The sequence below is a fragment of the Ursus maritimus genome, unplaced genomic scaffold (genome assembly GCF_017311325.1).
Source record: "Ursus maritimus isolate PB19 unplaced genomic scaffold, ASM1731132v1 scaffold_3, whole genome shotgun sequence".
Taxonomy (NCBI): domain Eukaryota; kingdom Metazoa; phylum Chordata; class Mammalia; order Carnivora; family Ursidae; genus Ursus; species Ursus maritimus.
Window position 1 is genome coordinate 82,711,856 of NW_024425563.1, and position 20,031 is coordinate 82,731,886.

Below are 20,031 nucleotides of genomic sequence, written 5' to 3' on the forward strand. Positions count from 1 at the left end.
TCTCATGTCCTAAGCATAAATGATACCATGTACTAGTAAAGAAATGAATATAAAAGTAAATGACTGGGGGCATTATAAGCTTATATATTAATGAGCTTCTGCAACTGAAGTCAAGTAGACTCTGCACCCAAAAATTTAGAACTCCAAAAAATAAAAGAGTGATCCACAGAGTCTATACAGCTATAGACTAAGTGTACATATAAACACATAACGTTATCACAATGTATATCTATACAATAAGAAAAAAGAAGAAAGTAAACATCTTCACAAGAAACTATTATGCTCCCTAAGATAAAATGAGAAAGCCATTAAGGTAAGAGTTAAGAAAAGAAGGCATTCACTGTTTCCACCTGTTATTTCACTTTTATAGACAATCTGTTATGAAGTCAGTCTTCCCAATTTGCTTCCTTACCTAAATTTTTCCATATTCACATATGTCTTTTATTCCTGTCTCCAGTGAGTGAGATGTCCTGCCTTGTTTTCAAAAATAAGTCCTTCCCACCAATTCCAAAAACCCTTACAAAAACAGTTCCCTCTCCTCTTCTTTTAACCAAACTTCTCATAAAGAACCATCTATGCCAAGTGCCTTCCGTTTATTACCTTATCATTCTTATCCCTTAAATTCTAGGTCTGCTTCCAGTCTACTCAAATTTACTTTCCCAGAATGTTCAAATATCAAATTCAGCGATATTCTTTCAAATCATTCTTCCTGATCTCTCCAAGTTTTAACAATTATCCAGTTCATCCTTGATTTTTTACTTCCTTATTAATTTTTGGTCTAACAGCCTCATGACCAGCATCCTGAATGCTGGAGCCATATTAATCTTTCTATAAGTTTTATGTATTGTTTGATCATATTCATCCCTTGGGTAAACTTCAAGGGTTTTCAATATGTACCAAATAAAATATAACCACTCCAGTAGGGAATCCCAAGACAACGCTCTCAAGTACTTCATTCTCTGGTCAAGCTGCACTACTTACAATTTCTTATAAGACACTTAGTCTGCCTTATCTTTCTACTACTTACAAAGGCATTTCCTCTCCCAAAAATACCTTTGTCCTGAACTCTTTCTTACCCATTCTTTAAAAACAACTCATATCATTTCCTTCATTTTGCTTTCCCTCATTTCTCTAGTTGGAACTGGAATCACTTCATTCTAAACTCATATAAAGTTATTTTTTTCACTCATTGGATACCTGTATATCAGATGTCCTTCCACATATTGTATGAGTGAAACAAGTAATTTTTATATGAATTCAGAGTGAAGTAATACGTTTTCCCCTGTCATTGTAACCCTCAGGGAACTTAATACATCGTTACAGATGAATATGTAATGAATCCACGAATGAAAAGATTTCTCTCACCAACAAACTGAGGTTTGTGGAATTTTTCATTGTCTCCCTTTCAGCCAAAGTTTCCCACAATATAAATGCCATTAATCCTAATCTTGGAAACAACTAACATAAAAATTCTATCAGGCTGAGGCGCCTGGGTGGTTCAGGCGGTTGAGCATCAGACTCTTGGTTTCAGCTTGGATCGTAGTCCCAGGGTCAAGAGAGCAAGCCCTGCAAGCTCCAGGCTCAAGTGCGGAATCTGCTTGGGATCCTCTCTCCTTCTCCCTGCCCTCCTGCTTGTGCACACACTCTCTCAAATAAATAAATCTTTTTTTTAAAAAAGAAAATTCTCTCAACTTGACAGCAATTCTAAAAAGGGGAAGTTTAATGTTAACAGTAAACCATCACTTCTAAAAATTCATAAATATGCAATGAAGACTAACTTGGTATAATCATGAAAAGCAAAAATAAAAACCTTTCAACTTTATTGATTACAGAGGTTTGTAAAGTCATAAAATCCCCCTAAAGAGTCTCCTTAGAAGTAAGTAAATATATTAACAAATTCATTCTTGCTACCTAGGATGAACTATCAAAACACGTTAGATTCAGGTTAATATCTGAAAAAAAACACGGAGGTAATCAGAATAAAAGATAAAAGAGGTTTTGTATGTAAGCAAAATCTAAATGTGTCAAGGAAAAAAGACAGCAGTGAATTAAAAAACAGAACTTAAAGTTTAAAAGCCTAAGTATAATAACTAAATTGAAAATACATGTAAAATTACACAAGTTAAATGGATTGCCAAAATAAACAATTTCATTTGAATGAAAATATAAGTTTAATATCCTATTACATTTATGCCTAACACATGTTTAAAAAGTAAAACAGAAAATACCTGGTCATTAGGATACATGTTACTTTGAAATGAAATAGGCACAACACCCTATCTATTTTCTAGTCATGAAGATGGATGAAAACAGCAATAGTATTAAATAGTCAGAAACTGAAAAATGCGAAATAGTAAAAAATCAGTTAAGAGAGTCTCATAATGAGCATTAAGGAATTAAATTCCCAAGACAAACTACTCTGTAATTAAACGCTAAAGTGAGCACAGTATGCAGAAGAGCGTTAACATTAACATGCCTGAGACTGCTAATCTTAGAAAGGCCTGCTGGAAAGGTTGGCCCTTGGCTGGCATCTGAGAAACTTGTTCTTTGGGAATGTTCCCACAATTCCCTGACACGAGTGCCTCACTGTACCTAAACTTTTTGTGTAAACAATATGTATTATATTGAACACCTGTTTTCCTTCAAAGAGCCTGGAATTTTGGTACATGCTAGACAGAAGGTGCCTACGTAACCAACCTCCAACAGAAACCCTGGGCATCAAGTCTCTAATGAGCTTCCTGGTAGACAACATTTCACATGTGTTGTCACAATTCACTACTTCAAAAATTAAGTGTATCCTGTATGATTCCTCTTGGAAGCTTGTGCCTGGTTTCCTCCAGACATTCCCCCCATATGCCTTTTCTCTCTACAGATTTTATTTTGTATCCCCCACGACAGTAAATCATAGCCATGAGTAAATCTATATGCTCAGTCCTATGAGTCCTCTTAGCAAATCACCAAACCTGGGGACCTCTGATGGACAAAGGTAAAATGCATTCTTTACATTTAAACCAAGCCGAGGCACTAGCATTCACTAGATAAATTTTTAAAGTTTTATATAATCTATTATTCATTTCCTGTCTTAGAATGACATATGAAATGCAGTAGACATAAAGTGAGAAAATTTTAAAATATTTTAAGGAAATTAGACAATTTTGATCAATGTTCTTCTCTTGCACTAAAAAGTATTTACACCTTTCTCTAAATCCTGTAATTCTTCAAATCAGACCTATATTTTTTTAAAAGTATCCTAATAAGCACCCATAACAGAAAGAACAGAAGAGTTATTAGTAATTTGGACCCTCAAAAAGTAAAGATATAAATTTGACAGGGGATCCTCCCTCCACAGATCCATAGATCTACGCACACAGTCGACCCCGGCCAAATACACATACACACAGCATCACAGACACACAAATGCAAAGAGAGGCAAACAGAGATTCAGACACAGAGAAAGATGCACACATACAGCCAGAGAGAGAGCCCTCATTCAAAGACAGAAAAACACACACACAGCAACAGACACAAAAACAATATATGTTGTTAATGACTAATTATACAAAAAAAAAAAACCTTTAAAAAATCACAAATTTACTGGCATTTATTCCCACCACTAGCCTTAGTATACTTTTAGTGTTAATAGAAAAAATAATGGCTGTCCAGAAAAACTGGTTCTGATTTCATATCTAATATGGGAATTAATATTTATATAAAACTCCATTATCATACATAGAAAAAAAGTAGTAATTAGCTTAGCTATTTTCAACCTCTGGTCTTTGGGGAATGACTTTGCTGTTTTGCACAGAAATATGTTCACTCTTCCTGACAAGAATTACCTACCTGTGACCTTTGGTATACTACCAATAATCTTGGATATTGGCTTCTTTTAATCCCCATTCCCCCTGCTCACCAGCAAGCTTCTTTGATATACTATAATGATAAAACTTAACCTCAAAAATACTATAATCATAACATCTCTGTTCTTACAACTTTTCACAACGTAAAAATGGCTGGAACATATAAGAATGCTCAGAAAAAGTAGTTGGCAGACAACCATAAAAGGATGAGCTGAATAAGCTTATGTGTCAAATATATTTGTTCCTTTAAACTATTTCTCATAAGCAAATAATCCTATTTTATCAGTGAAAACTATTTACAGGATTTCTGTGTTAATAAAAACATTTTAGGGCACCTGGGTGGCTCAGTCGGTTAAGCAGTTGCCATCGGCTCAAGTCATGACCCCAGGGTCCTGGGATCCAGCCCTGCATCAGGCTCCCTGCTCAGGAGGGGTCTGCTTCTCCCTCTCCTGTGCTCTCTCAAGTAAATATATATATATCCTTTTCAGCATGCCCATAATTATGTACATATCCCTAGTCATACTCAATTTGATGCAGTTTTTGATGAAAACCTGAAGGAAATGGGACTGCTGTGAAGTAAGAGCATCTATTTTAGATGTTCAAGCACTGTCATCAAACAATCAATGCCTGAGTAGCCATAGCTTGCAACATTAGCATTATCAGAAGGAGAGAAGTATAAAGACAAAATAAAGGTTGAAAGCCAAGAAGGAAAAAGGGGCACACAGTAAGTAACAGCACACCACCCCCACCAAATTCATTGTTGTTGTTGCAGGACACCAATAACAAAGAGGGCCTTTCCCTGATCATAAACTTGCAAATTGTTTTTAGTGGATAATAACAATAGCTAACATTTACTTGGTGCTTACAATAGGACAGGCACTATTTCCCAAATTAATCGTGTTTTATTCATTTAATTATCTGTATCTTACCCAGTTAGGAGAGAATTTTGTTGTTTTGCAATCACAGAAGCTAATCTTTCATACATGTTTACAAAAAAGATTCATATCTACTTATTATCTGTGGGCCAAATACATTACTTGGCACTTCCACCATACTTTACCTCATTTAATCTTCACAACCCTGTAAAGCACTAATTGAATTACTATTTACCTCTGTTTTACAGTAAATACATTTTCCCCTGCTCATCTCAGAGGTCACTAATTCATTCCCAAAACTATCTCATTCTTTTCCCTTTATCATCACTAGGTTTTCAGTTTAGCTCAGTTCAAAATATCTCCTGGATTTTTCATCTACTTCGCAGTCAAAGTTACTATTGCTTATTACTGAAAAATCTCCATTTTCTGAGGTTATTTTAAATTTTGTTTGTATATGTAATCTTTAGATTCAATATTTCATATTAATGGTATGTAAGGAATCCAACATTCAACTAAGCAACAAGAATTTTCATCACTGTACATTCCACTGGATAAGAAAATGACTATCTGACTAAACCAGTAAAAAATGACTATTTGACTAAACCACCAAACGTAAAGTTAAAAAGCATGAATCATTAGCGGCTGTACAGCACTAGTGTGGTTAGATTGGATTCCTGCCTCAAAGGCTTACAATCTAATTAGACAACACAACAAAAACACTCTGTCAAAAGAAATAGAATAAAAGGACCATGAGCATTAACTAAGTAGCCATCAACTGAAGCTCTGACATGCTTCTTCCAAGGTCAAAAGAATTTTATAAAATATAAAGTTCTGACAATTAGAAAATAGAACTTAAAGTGTGACCAGGAAACATGACAAAGAATGAAATGAAAATACAGAATCTAATATTCTGTTTATCTTACATAATACAAAACTTAACCAGTTACTTCATTACATATACAATACTATAACCTTTTCTTCTTAATGTAGATATGATGGTTTATTAACACATAAATTCAACACCAAATTAATCAAAGTCAATGTGTTTTGATCTACAAATTCTCAACACAATAGGGGCAGCTAATGAATTTGTTAGCTGTCTAGAAACCAAATTACCATTGATTCTTACCTTGCTACCACAGTGAAGTTAAAACTGTCCTTACTTCTATTTCTATCACACATATGCCCTGAAAAAGTTCAGATTTATTTACAGGATCTGTATTATTACCCAACCACCCCCCACCAGGTATAAACAGCAACTGAAAACAAATGTAACAATAGAGAAAACAAAGCAAACAAAAAGAGGATATTCTTTAAGCTTGCAAGAAACACACAATAAAACAGTATACCTTCTAATTCAGCTCAGAGTAAAATGTTCCCTCTATGATACCAAATTATGATATGGTGATTACTGTCAAATATTTTTAAGCTTACTTCTTCTACCATCCCTATTATATTAAAATTGTTTTAGCCTTTTTAGATGATCTAAATATGGGTAAAGACTAGCAATGCAAACACAGAATGAGATAACCTATATTTAAGGAACTTAACATTTTAATGAAGCCTAACCTTTTCTACTTTTCCATAACTCACTAATGAAATATACTAAAGATATTACTATACAGATTAGAACTCCCCGCAATTAAAAAACTTTCCAATTCTTATCATTAAAGTTTATTCTCAGCAAAATTCAGCAACAAACATTTCTTATTTGAATCACTAAGCCAGTAAGTACACTGAGCAATATGATATTGTACAACTAAAATCGCTGAATATAAACTTACTTTTCAGCAAAATCTTTACTTCTCCATTTTCTTTCTTGATCTCATTCATTACTTTATGCTTTTTCTTCTCTCTCTCTTTATCTCTCTCTTTAATTTTGTCTTTGATTTTATCTGAAAGACAAAACAAGGGAAATATTTAAAACTATTTTATAATTTTTCCCCATGAACTATAGTGCAATCTCTAGAATACACCATAAAAAATCAGAATGAAAAACAAACATGCCTTTTGTTCTTCCTATCAGGTCTGGAGGAAGAGATTTCCAAATTTCCTGAGTATTTAACATAGAACACATAATATATACATAATAACTATCAAAATTCATTATTATACTTTTCATTCTACAGATTATTTTTCTTTAAATTCATGACAACCACAATATTAGACTAACTTCAAGTCACTTAAATGACTACCTTTAATAAAAATAGTAAACTGCAAAGGATAAAGTGCTAGCTTTGAAGTTGGCTGTATCTGGATTAATATAACAATGGAAAAATTACTCAACTGTAGTGTCTTAACCTATTAAATGGTGGCTGTTATCTTTCTCACAGGTTACCATAAGGATTAAATGAAAAAATATATAAAATGACTACTCAGAGCCTGGTATATGTAAGACTAGATGTTAGTTCCCTTACCCTTGCTCCTTTTAAAAAGGATAAGACTGATCTGGCTAGCTGGTGATATTAGGGTATTAAAGTAAAAGGTATAAGAACTCTAGGAATCATTGATCTGCATTCTTAAAAATTTTAATTGGAGTTTATAAGATTATTTGATGTCCTATTCTTGTTCAATCAAGCTACTATGCATACAGCAAAATAGAAGATATAGAGGAGAATTTCAAAATAGTAAGGTAGCCTTTGCCCTCAAAAGGCTTACTACTGATTACAAAGTCATGATTGAAGCACATAAAAACTGTAAAATATCTTGTAATGTAACAGAGGTTATATAGTGTATACGCATAATGCAGAATTTCTTAAAATCCTTCCTTACTTTCCTTTCTATAAATACTACCCTAATTCAAGCCCTAATCACCTCATGATTAGATTACCGTCTTGATCAGTACTGCCCAGTAGAAATATAATGCTTACCAGATATGTGAATTTTAATTTTCTAGTAGTCACATCAGAAACAAAAACCAACAGGTGAAATTAATTTTAATAATACATTTTATTTAACCAATAGATCTAAAAATTGTCATTTCAAAATGAAACCAACACTAACAAATTATTATTGAGAACTTTTACATTGTTTTTCACAGTGAGACTTCAAAATCCAGTGTGTATTTTACACTCAACAGTACATCTCAACTCAAAAGTGTTCAACAGTCACATAAGACTAGTGGCTACCACACTGAACAACTCAGGTCCAGACTACTTAAACAGATAATTCTCAAAAAATTAAGTCCATCTATATAATAAACATTTTAAAACTTACACTCATTATTAATAAAAAAATGCAAATTCAAATAAGATGCTTTTCCTATCAAACTGACAACATGCTTTTTTAAAAGTGATAATACTCAAAGCAGAAGAAAGGATAGTTGATTGTAGAGCAAACCAAAATGGGACTCACTGACTTAACAAATATGCATTACTGAGTATAAGAAAAGGGTTTGGGATACAAAAGTGAGTAAATAAGGTCCTCATCTGTTCATAGATAACTTAAATTCTAGAAATAGATTAAGCTGTTCTCACTCTTCAGACTAGTTTGCTACTCCTACTTTTTGATGTTTAAAGTCCTTGAAATCCTGTCACGGGCTGTCATCCAGCCATGAAGTGTTACACCAAATAGCTGGAGCTCAGACACATATGTAAGTTAATATTTCTTAAATAAACATACATTTTTAATGAACTATTTATGTATCCTTTAAAAATCACAACTGAAGAAAACAGTCATCTATCTCCACATTTCTTTCCCCAATTATCCCCATTAACTTTATTAACCTTTAAGTGTTATTTCAGTAACTACTGAAATTTGTAAAGTTTATTAAAGTATAATCTACATAAATAAAAAGCGTGTAAGTATACAGTTCAATTTTCACAAAAATGAACAGCACCTCAGGACCCCTCTTATCTTCCCTTCTAGTCTTTGTGCAGCATCCCTAAGGGTAACGACAATCCTGACTTCACCACAAAGAGTAAAATAACTAGAATTTTAATGGCATATATATATATAAAATTATGATATAACATAAACCTACCACAGTCACAAAATATAAATATTTTTCGGAATAAAATTAAACTAGCTTCTCAGGAAATAAAATTATAATATGGTATTATCCAATTTTTAATAAACTTTATTTATAAATATATTTATACATTATAGACCTTATTTTTTAAAGATTTTTATTTATCTATTTGAGAGAGCGCACACGCGCATGCACGTAAGCAGGGGGAGGAGCAGAAGGAGAGGGACAATTAGACCCGAGGCTCAATCTCACAACCCTGAGATCATGACCTGAGTCGAAATCAAGAGTCAGACATGAACTGACTGAGCCAGCCAGTGGCCCCTAGGCTTTATTTTACAGCAGTTTTAGGTTCTCAGCAAAACTGAACAGAAAGTGCACAAAGATTTTCCATACATAACTCCTGCTGCTATACATCCCTTCCTATCTATCTATTTATCTACCTATGAGAGTGAGAGAGTGAGCCAGGGCCAAAGGGAGGGGAGGAGAGAATCTTAAGCAGACTCCATGCTGAGCATGGGGCTGGATCCCATGACCTTGAGATCAGGACCTGAGCTGAAACCAACAGTTGGCCGCTTAACTGCTTAAACAATTATGCCACCCAGGCGCCCCAATATACATCCCAATTTTTTGAAACTATAATTAACAAACACACATTCAAAAATCAGACTGAAAGATAACAGCACAAATTATTAAAAGCCATTATTTTTTTAAAAGTAAATTCTACACCCAATGTGGGGCTTGAACTCATGACCCCAAAATCAAGAGTCACAAGCTCTACCGACTGAGCCAGCCAGGCACCCCTAAAGCCTTTATTTTTAAGTAGCAAAAATCTTCAAAGTTTATGCAATAGGAGCATATTAGTCTCATAAAACAGAAAAAGAATCCTAGAATACGCCTTCAGATATAATATTTAGATAAACTGAATATATGAAAAACATCTAGAAACAAAAACAATGGCATAGTCAAGACATGAAGAGTTACTGACAACGTAACTATAGTTATTACCACCCGATACCCAAAACCTTCTAAGGAAAGGAAGCAAACACAAATCATCCTATATATTCACAGTAGAAAGCATTTTTGTGGGATAACTGCTGTCCCAACCTACACACCTATCTTAATCTTTCAAATCTACCTTTCACCCTTCCTAGAATTTTTTGCTTCTTGTCAGGGTATATCCTTTTTCAAAATCTAACTTTAAATGCCTCCATTAAATGTTTAATAATCATGTTACAGACAAAAATGTTGTAATATATGTTTATATGTTAGAGGTAAACAGGTTACAGCTATAACAAAGTGGAAAGCCTACAAGTTCAGAAGACCTAGGTTCAAGTTAAGTTCTGCAACCTTGATAACAAACTTTCATATCTCCCATTTCAGCTGTAAAATGGAGTTCATAGAAAGATTAAATAGGAAATATATACAAAAGCATACGGCAAAGATATAAGCCTTATGAATACAGAATATTATTTATGTCTATCTATCCATAATATTGAGCCATAATAAGCATTTTTTGGTCATAACAATTCAGAACACCAGTGTCTATAAAATCTCAAATCCGTTGTTACATTATAATGCATTCATATACATAAAAGCCACTTCTACATCTTTTCACAAGGAAAACAGCTCCCTGGCATCATGTTTACTGTAATACACTGTTCTTTAAAAAACTATCATTCTTAAAAAGTCATTTCTCTTTATGACCAAGAATTGGTATGGTTTTATCCTTCATGGTCTAATCTAAGGTTTGGAAGGAATTTTTAGCTAATTATTGGAATAAAATTAAAAATTAGTCTACCAAAAGAACAAGAAATTATCTGTTTTGAAAAGTCCAACTTAACATAAGGACTACAAGTTTTATTTAAAAATAAAGTGGGGGGGGCACCTGGATGGCTCAGTAGGTTAAGCGTCTGCCTTCAGCTCAGGTCATGATCCCAGAGTCCTGCGACCTAGCCCTGCGTGGGGCTTCTGCTCAGTAGGTGAGTCTGCATCTCCCTCTCCCTCCCTCACTGCTCTTGCTCTCTCTCTCTCTTTCAGAAAAATAAAAACCCTTTTTAAAAATTTAAAAATGAAAATAAAAAATAAAAAGGGGGTGAGGGGACAGAGGAAAAACAGATATAAACAGACGCATAATAGAGTTTGAACCTACAGAAGCAGAAAGAATATAAGAATGGAGGAAAGGAGAAGGAATAAATGACTAAGTCATTATGAAACCAGAAGAAACTATAAATTACACATGTGGAAAAAATACACACATGCTGAAGACATACACTATATGTAAAAGTTAAGATATAAAAAACAAAATTGATTAAAATAATTTCAAATAAGATATAAATGGGCTTTTCAAACATATATTCAATTTATTGATTTAGCAATATAGTTCAGATTTCATGCACCCAATATATTTCTGTTGAGCACTTATGCAAGAGATAAAAATGAATAATAGTGCTATACTAAAGAGTCTTACATTCAATGATATCATTTGATTCTTATTGTCGGTACCACTATGGAAAACCAGTTCTTAAATGACAAAATCATTGCTTTCATCTGGTTATAATAAAATTGACTAGTCTTCACCTGTATTAAAGTCATTATAATAATATAGAGATGAAAGCACACACACATACACAAATATTAGATGCATCACTTCAGTAAGGAAAAAGTCAAACTTATAAAAACCATTGTCAGAGAATCCTTTTAAGAGATATTTTTAATTTTCTTAGAGAGGGAATGAGGGGGAGAATAAGGGGGTGGGGGAGACAGAGGGAGAGGGAGAATCTTAAGCAGGCTCCACAACCATCATGGAGCCTGACGGGAGCTAGATCTCACAACCCTGAGATTACGACCTGAGCTGAAATCAAGAAACAAACGTGCTTAACCGACTGAGCCACCCAGACACCCCTTGAGAGATTTATAATACAACAAAAATTCATTTATCTGGAATCTTAAGAAATCACAGTTTCTAGGTAACAGAAGATTGCCACTATTTTTTAATCATTCTAATTATTTTCAAAAATGTATTACCTACTTCCCTGTTTACAAAAATCTAAGAAATATAATTCAGTCTGTTCATTATGACAAATATTTGAACTCCTCATATTCATATTGATGAACTCAAAAACAAAACAAAATTTACCTGTTCAAAACTAAAAAATAGTATTTGAATATCATTTAATTTTTGTCTCAGGTGTCATTTATCATTCCACGTATGAGAGGTGACAGCTATAACTTCTGGTGGTCACCAATAGGCTCATTCTCATCTGCTCTGTGCTAAGAAATCAGACCAGGTCCATTAATACAGTAGGCAGGTTCTCTCTAGCCTTCTTACAGTAAATTTCACACTGTATTCTTTCTGTTCTAAATGTATCTTTCTCCTCATAATCATTCCTGCCCCCACCACTGTATAGTATATGTTCCTTAATGGTAGAGAAGGCTCTACCTCAATAAATGCTTGTTTGATTTATGAAACAGGTCCTATGATAAAATAAAAAATTGTTGTGTTATTTTCTACAGTATATCGTGACTTTCTTTCATTTTAGGTGCTCTATGTTGATCTTTGTTAACTCTTCCCTCTTTTCCTAGTCATACCACACAGCAAGGAAGGAAATTCTTACAGCCTTCCAGGAGTAGTTCCTCAAATTTATTTCCCTTTTCTAACTGGCCTGGTTGTTTTTTTAGTATATGTGCTGCCGAAGCGAGCACTGGCCTGGTTGTTTTTGACAAATAAACCCTAAGATTTAATGAAGCTACTCTTCCAAAAACATTAGGGATCCAAATTTTTTCTGTATGTAAGTCTCAATAAAAACAAATAATTTTCCTTAAAAGACCATGGGGCAATTTCTTTTTTATATAGATCTCTTTTTATAGGAAGAGTTCTCACAACATAATAGTTTTAAAAATAAGAAAAAAAGAAAAAATAGAAAAAGAAAACAACAGTGCAGGGGTACCTGAGTGGCTCAGTTGGTTGAGCATCAGACCCTAGATTTCGCTCAGGATGTGGTCTCAGAATCTTGAGATGGAGCCCTGCCTCCAGCTCCGTGCTCAGCGAGAGCCTGCTTGGGAATTTTCTCTCCCCCTCTCTCTGCTCCTCCCCCCACCCCCTGGGAGCACAGGCGTTCATGTGCTCTCCTTCTCTCAAGTAAATAAATCTTAAAAAAAAAAAAAAAAAAAGGTGCAAAGGATATAAACAAATTCCAAAGAATGTTAATGTCAAATAAACACACACAAAAAAGTTCAACTTATCAGTCTTCAAAAAAACACAAATTAAAACAATATAAAACCATCTTCACCTACTAATTGACCATTTCTAAGAGTAGTGGCAAAGGTGAAGTAAAATAAGCACTTCTACAGAATGATAAATAAGTATAAACTAAGAAGTCTTACTGGAAGGCAATTTAACAATATCCTGGAAAGCATTAAAACTGATCATTCTTGGAGTGCCTGGGTGGCTCGGTAGGTTAAGTGTCAGACTTTTGATTTTGGCTCAGGTTATGATCTCAGGGTAAAGAGATGGAGCCCTGCGGTAGGCTCCATTCTGGACGTGGAGCCTGCTTGAGATTCTCTCTCCCTCTCACTCTTCCCGCCCTTTAAAAAGCAAAAACAAAACAAAACAAGCCCAATCATTCCTATGATCCCAGAATTCCACTGCTAGGATTTAATAAAAAGGAAATAACAAGCCAGCACAAATATACATGTACAGGAGTTTTCATCTCATATTATTTATAATTACAAAAAACAGTAAATAACTTAAATGTTTAATAAATGGAGAGTGATTAAATAAATTTGGGTATATTCATTAATAGGAAAATATGAAGCCACTAAAAATCATGTTTGAATAACAGTATCATGAGGTAGAGATAATAGTCATGAAATGTTAGGAGAAAATGACAATTTAACATATATAAATGTAAATCTATAAAATGATCCCATGTCTATCATAGATATATATATCTGTGTAAATATATGCAAACACATATACATATATTTAGGTATATACATCTGTGTATACACACCACACACAGTAGTCTTAAAACAAGGGAAATCGTTTAAAAGTTTATATAAAAAATAGTTGGACTTCGCAATCTTCCCATCCTTGTCCCAAAGAGTCAAGTAATCATTCAATTTCACTCCTTAAGGCAAACATCCACTTCATTTTCAAAAGAAAATGAACAGGCTTGAAATTCAGGTACCCCAGGCAAGGCAAAGGGTGGAGCTAAAAACAAGCTTGAATGTACTTCTCTAAAATGCTTAAACTGAATTGAATCAGGAAATTAAAAAAAAAAAAAAAAAGAACTTTTAGAATTTAAAAATACAATAGCAAAACTGAAAAGCTCAAAAGCTGGAAGATAAAGTTTCTCAGATAATCTTCCAAAAAGAGAGCAACAAGAGAAAGTGGAAAACAGCAGAAAATAAGGTGACCTAAAGGACCAGATTCCCAAAGGATTCAGGAGATCCAATATCAAATTAACTAAAATTTCAGAGAAGGAAAATAGAATTTTATTGGGAAGAAAAATACCAAATTAAATAAACAAAAGAAATTTTCTCAGAAAAGATCAGTCACCAAAATTAAGATTCCATCAAGGGATGAGCACAAAGAATGGAATTCAGTGGTAGCACCCCCTTCCCACACACACACACCAGGCACACCATCATGAAATTTCAATACACTAGAGATAAAGAAAAGATCCTAAAAGTCTCCTAAGGAATTAAAGAAACAAAACAAAACAAAACCAGATCACATATGAAAGATCAGGTAATAGTGTGGAACTCTTCCACATGACAGTAGATGCTAGAAAGCAATACAACAAACAAATCCCCTCAGAATGGTGAATGAAAATAATTTTTAACTTAGAATTCTTTAATCTGCCAAACTATCAATCAAGTATGAGGGAAGACATGATTTGACAAACAAAAATTCAAACATTTTTTACCACACACGCATCCCCTTAGGATATATGCTCAAGAAAATTATAAGGAGCAAACAAAAAAGGAAGAAGGCACAAGACCAAGGAAACAGAAGACCCAGCACGGGAGGGGGGGGGGGGCGCACACAAGGAACTATCAGTATGAAAGCTGTGCAGCTGGCTTAAAGGGTAGCCAGTTCACACTGAAGGACAGCAACAGCATTCTAGAAACTACCTCCAGGAATAAAGAGGAATTGCCATATTATCTCTCATCACTCAACACAGAGAACAGGACAGAAAATGAAGACGCAATAGATATAAACAGATCTTCCTCGACTTACACGGGGATTTTGTCTCAATAAACCCATTCATTGTAAATTGAAAGTATCATTAAGTCAAAAATGCACGTAATACACCTAACTTAACAAATGTGCTCAGAGCCTATAGTTGGACAAAAATCATCCAACACAAAGTCTATTTTATAATAAAGTGTTGAATATCTCAAGTAATTTTTAAATATTGTACTAAAAGTGAAAAACAGAATGACTATATGGAGACAGAATGGTTTTAAGTAAATGGGTTGTTGACCCCTGTGATCCCATGATTGACTGGCATTATGGCTCACTGCCCCACCCAGCATCACCAGAGAATAACCTACCGCATATTGCTAATTCAGAGAGTACAGTTCAAAATTCAAAAGTAAGATTTCTACTGAATTGCATCACTTTTGCACTACAATCAAGTCAAAAAATTGTGAATCACTGTAAGTTAGGGATCATCTGTGTGTAAAGACAGACAATGTTTTAGTATTATGAAAACCCAGAAGGCCATACAGAAAAGGATCTCTGATCTGCACTCAACAGTATTTGCAAAGTTATAATTAGCACTGATTATTATGTTTTAACTAAATTTTATGAAATTACTGGATAGGAAAGAAGCTAGGTTATAAAAGTGCTAAATTCTTATTAATCTTACAAGAATGCAATATATGTGTAAAATTGACCAATCAAAAACTAAAAGGCAGTATGAGCACTTTATTCAAAAAAATTTGGAATTAAAATATGAGAACTAAAAGGATTAATAGCTGGGGGCCAGGGCAGGGAATAGAAACAGGGCCATTTCTCATTATAAACCTTTCAGGACTACTTGATTTTTTTTTTAAAGATTTATTTTATTTATTTGAAAGAGTGCATATGTGTGTGCGCACACAAGTAGAGGAAGGGGCAGAGGAAGAGACTCTTCAAGCAGACTCCCTGCTAACAGTGAGGGGGTGGGGGTAGGGACCTTGATCCCAAGACCCGTGAGATCATGACCTGAGCAGAAACCAAGAGCTGGACACTTAACCATCTGAGCCACCCAAGCACCCCTTGATTTTTCTAATTAAATTTTATTTTTAAAATTTACAAAGTTATTGTCTTCCTCTCAAAAACCAATAACCCCATTCTAATCATGAGAAAAACATAAGACAAATTCCAATTGAGGGACATTTTACAAAATGCCTGACCACTCCTCAAACCATCAAGGTAATCAAAAGCAAGAAAAGTCTGACAAAACTGCCATAGCCAAGAAGAGCCTATATAGACCTGATGACTGAATGTTCTGTAGTACCCTGGGTGGGATTCCTTGAACAGAAAAACGACACTGGGTAAAAACTAATGAAACCTGAATAAAGTATGGACTTTAGTTAATGATAATGTATCAATATTGATTCATTAATTGTGACAAATGTACAATGCAAATGTAAAATTTCAATAAGAGAAAGTAAGTTCAGTATACATGGGCACTCTGTAATTTTTCTGTAAATTTAAAGCTATTCTAAAATTAAGAGATTACTAAAATTTATATAAATTCATAAAGGCAAAAGTTAATTAAAAGAAAGAAATACAGCTTACTTCAGCAGCATATACTAAAATTGCAACCACACAGAGAAGATTAGCATGGCCCCTGAGTAAGACATGCAAATTCATGAAGCCTTCCATATTTATGGGACAGATGGTAGCTACACTTGTGGTGAGCACAGCATATGTATAAACTGTCGAATCACTATTTGGTATACCTGAGGCCAATGTGCCATTGTGTGTCAACCACAGTCAAATAAATAAATAAGAAATACACACAGTTTGTGTGCATGAGGCTAATTGGCATTGTGTGTCAACTATATATACATACACATATACATAACACAGACATACACAGTCTGTGTACATGTGTGTATAAATGTCACTCGATGCAATGGACAGAGCTCCAAGACACACTGTTAAGTAAAATGAGCAAGTTATAGAAAAATGCATGTAGCATATTTAGGTTTTAAAAAAAAGCTACATATTCTTTTTCTGTGCGTACACATATTTATGTATATATGTAAATGCACAGAAAAAAGTCTGGAAGGAAAAACACAAAACACCTAACAGGGTTTACTCCTGTAGAAGGAATAAAAGGAACTCCTGATTTTTATTTCCTTTACTTCTAAATTATATTTATTATAATAATTTCTACAACAGAAACGGATTTATATTTGTTACTTATGTAATTGTTAGCCTACATCTCTTTCCTAAAAGAATTATTGACAATTACGTTCAGACAAGTATTTTTTTTAAAGATTTAGAATCACTTAAGGTCTATCAGAAGAGATAAGAAAAAAGCACTTCAAAATAAAACAATGAATTAATATATAATCTAATACACACACATACATGAAAATGATCTTCCTTTTTACAAAGTCCTCCCTTCATTACAATTGTTCAAGTGCATTGCTATCTCATTTTATATACATTATCTCAAAGTCATGCTACAGTTAACAAAAAGAACGAAAGAAAATATGACACAATTAAATATGTATTCTGAATATGTATATATACATGCACTACTTGTTAGATTTAACAGATTTTAAGGAAAAGACAGAAATCCTACACCATACCATAACTCATTAAACCAAAGATTTTTGTATAAAGATGGATTTTTATATAGGTTCATTAGAATTTTTTTTTGGAAGTGTCACAGAGGGGCCTGGCTGGCTCAGTTAGTACTGCAACTCTTGATCTCAGGGTCATGAGTTCAAGCCCAACGCTGGGCTTAGAGCTTACATAAAAATAATAATAAAATAATGAAAAAAAATAAAGAAGTGTCATAAAAATCCATTCTTACTTCTTAAGAAATGTTGGTAGAATTTCCTACTAAAGCTTTTAGCCACAATATACTTCTATAGCACAAACCTCAAATAGGCTTCATAGGATCACAGTTTTGCCTGCTTTGGGTATGTGCCATGATTCACGCTGTAATAATGCAGTCTATGAAATCAGGTAGTCTGAACAACAATGATCTTCCTGATCACCCTCCCCAAATAGGAGTAAGTATAGCTAGAAATAGATCTGAAAACAAGCAGGAAAACAGGAGAAAATGAGAAATAATACATATTTGAAGTGGGGAGGTAGAGGGAAAGTAACATAACAAAAATGGAAAAGATAAAAGATATAGCAAAAAAAGGAGTGATGGTGGCTTAGTCTTTTTTAAGATTTATTTTTCTTGTATAGAAATATTTATTGAAAATAATTATCTGATCAACAAATCATTGAGCCGTTCTATATATGACATAGAAGTAGTGTTTGTTAACACTTGTTTTTAAAGAGACTTGCTTTAAGGCTATTTTGTCAGCACTCATTTATTGTTTTTTTCCTTTTTTTTATTTAATTCAATTAGAGTTCAGTGATTCATCAGTTTTATATAATACCCAGTGCTCATTAACATCACCTGCCCACCTTAATGTCCATCACCCAATTACCCCATCCCCCCACCCACCTCCCCGCCAGCAACCCTCAGTCTGTTTCCTATGATTAAGTTTCTTACGGTTCGTCTACCTCTGGTTTCGTCTTGTTTTATTTTTTCCTCTTTTCCCCTACAATGCTCTATTTTGTTTCTTAAATTCCACATGAGTGATATCATATGATAACTGTCTTTCTCTGATTGACATATTTCACTTGTCGGCCTTTTTTATTGGTTCTCACTGCAAAAGGCATTACTAGCCTCTTACTCAAAACTTCTCCCTAAGGTCAGTCGACTCCATAACTCATGATCCAATCATCAAAACCTGCACATTGTCCTTAGGATTTTATCTTAGGTGTACTTTTCTTCTTTATCTATACTTGTCTAAAAATGCATTCCTAGGATTTAAACGATAACCATTAGGCAAATGAATCCCTAAACTATTATCTCAACCCAACCTCTTGGCCAAGCTTTACCACGTTGTCTCTGTAAGAGATATTTAACTCCTGGGGCACCTGGCTGGCTCAGTCAGCAGAGCCTCCAACTCTTGATCTCAGGCTTGTAAGTTCAAGCCCCACACTGGGTATAGAGATAACTTAAAAAATAAAAACATTTTAAAAAGTCTTTAAAAGAAAAGAAATATTTAACACCAAAATTATCATCTTTCTTTTATAAATAAGGTTGAAGCTCTCCTTTTAATTCCCTGTTTATGTTAATGGCACAACATCCCCCAACACCCAAATTCAAAATTCTCAAAAACCTTTATACTTCCCTCTTCAGTTTTTCCCTAACATTAAATCACCTGCTTAGTTCAGGCTATTGAAATATGTCCATCTTCCTTTCCCTTTCCACAGCTATCACCATAACTGATTATCTTTTGAAAGAAGTGATCTTCCTACTTAGTTTCTCTCCTCTCCAACAATCCACTCAGCACTGACCAAAAAATATTCCTTGAAAATACAGTTTATCATGTCACTCTCTTCTACTTTAAACAAATGAACCCACCCTATGTAAAAGAAGAAAATTCCCACAGTATGCCATTCAAGAATCTGTATAGTGAAGACTCATATTTTAATCATTTCTTCTACTATTCAACCACATGTATATGTACACAAGATTCCAGACTGTTTGATTCATTACTACTTAAGTCTTACTCCATATAGTTAGAATGTCTTTGCCCATCCCAACTCTTGCCGACCAAAATCCTACACCTCCTGCAAAATCCAGCTGAAATTCAGCTTTTCATTAAGGACTCCTTGATTCCTACAACTAGAAATGACCAAAGAAAAAAAGGGTTAATATAAGTAAAAGCAAATTACTGATAATCATCTGAAGGGTCAGCAGTCACAGAAGATTAAAAAAAAAAAAAAAGCAACATGCAGAAAAAGAAACAAGATGAGTAATAATACAAAGTGTCTCTTGCATTGCAGCTAATAATCTTTCCAATTAAATTATAAATTCCTGAAGTCAAGAAATATTAACAGCTTTCCTCTCTGCATTCCCCTACACAGTGCCAAACACATAGCAGGCAATAAATAAATGTTCGTTTGAATCACATAAGAAAGCAGCAGAGGACAAATGAGAGAAATTGTGATGTAACTTAAGAAAGTGAATGCTTTTATAAGTATTTTATAAGACTCTAGAAATAAAAACAGCAGAGGTATGGC

General features: G+C 33.9%; 1 protein-coding gene and 1 pseudogene across 2 annotated transcripts in view; one reads left to right on the forward strand and one right to left on the reverse strand.

Annotated features, from left to right (window-relative positions):
* The window catches only part of RSBN1L (round spermatid basic protein 1 like), a 58,336-nt gene that overhangs the window by 22,708 nt on the left and 15,597 nt on the right, over nt 1-20,031 (reverse strand). For both annotated transcript variants that reach the window (XM_040644323.1, XM_040644324.1), the window contains exon 2: nt 6,517-6,627. In XM_040644323.1, the coding sequence (XP_040500257.1) occupies nt 6,517-6,627 (111 nt within the window). The remainder of the gene's footprint in view (nt 1-6,516; nt 6,628-20,031) is intronic.
* LOC121105981 lies at nt 16,492-16,590 on the forward strand (annotated as a pseudogene).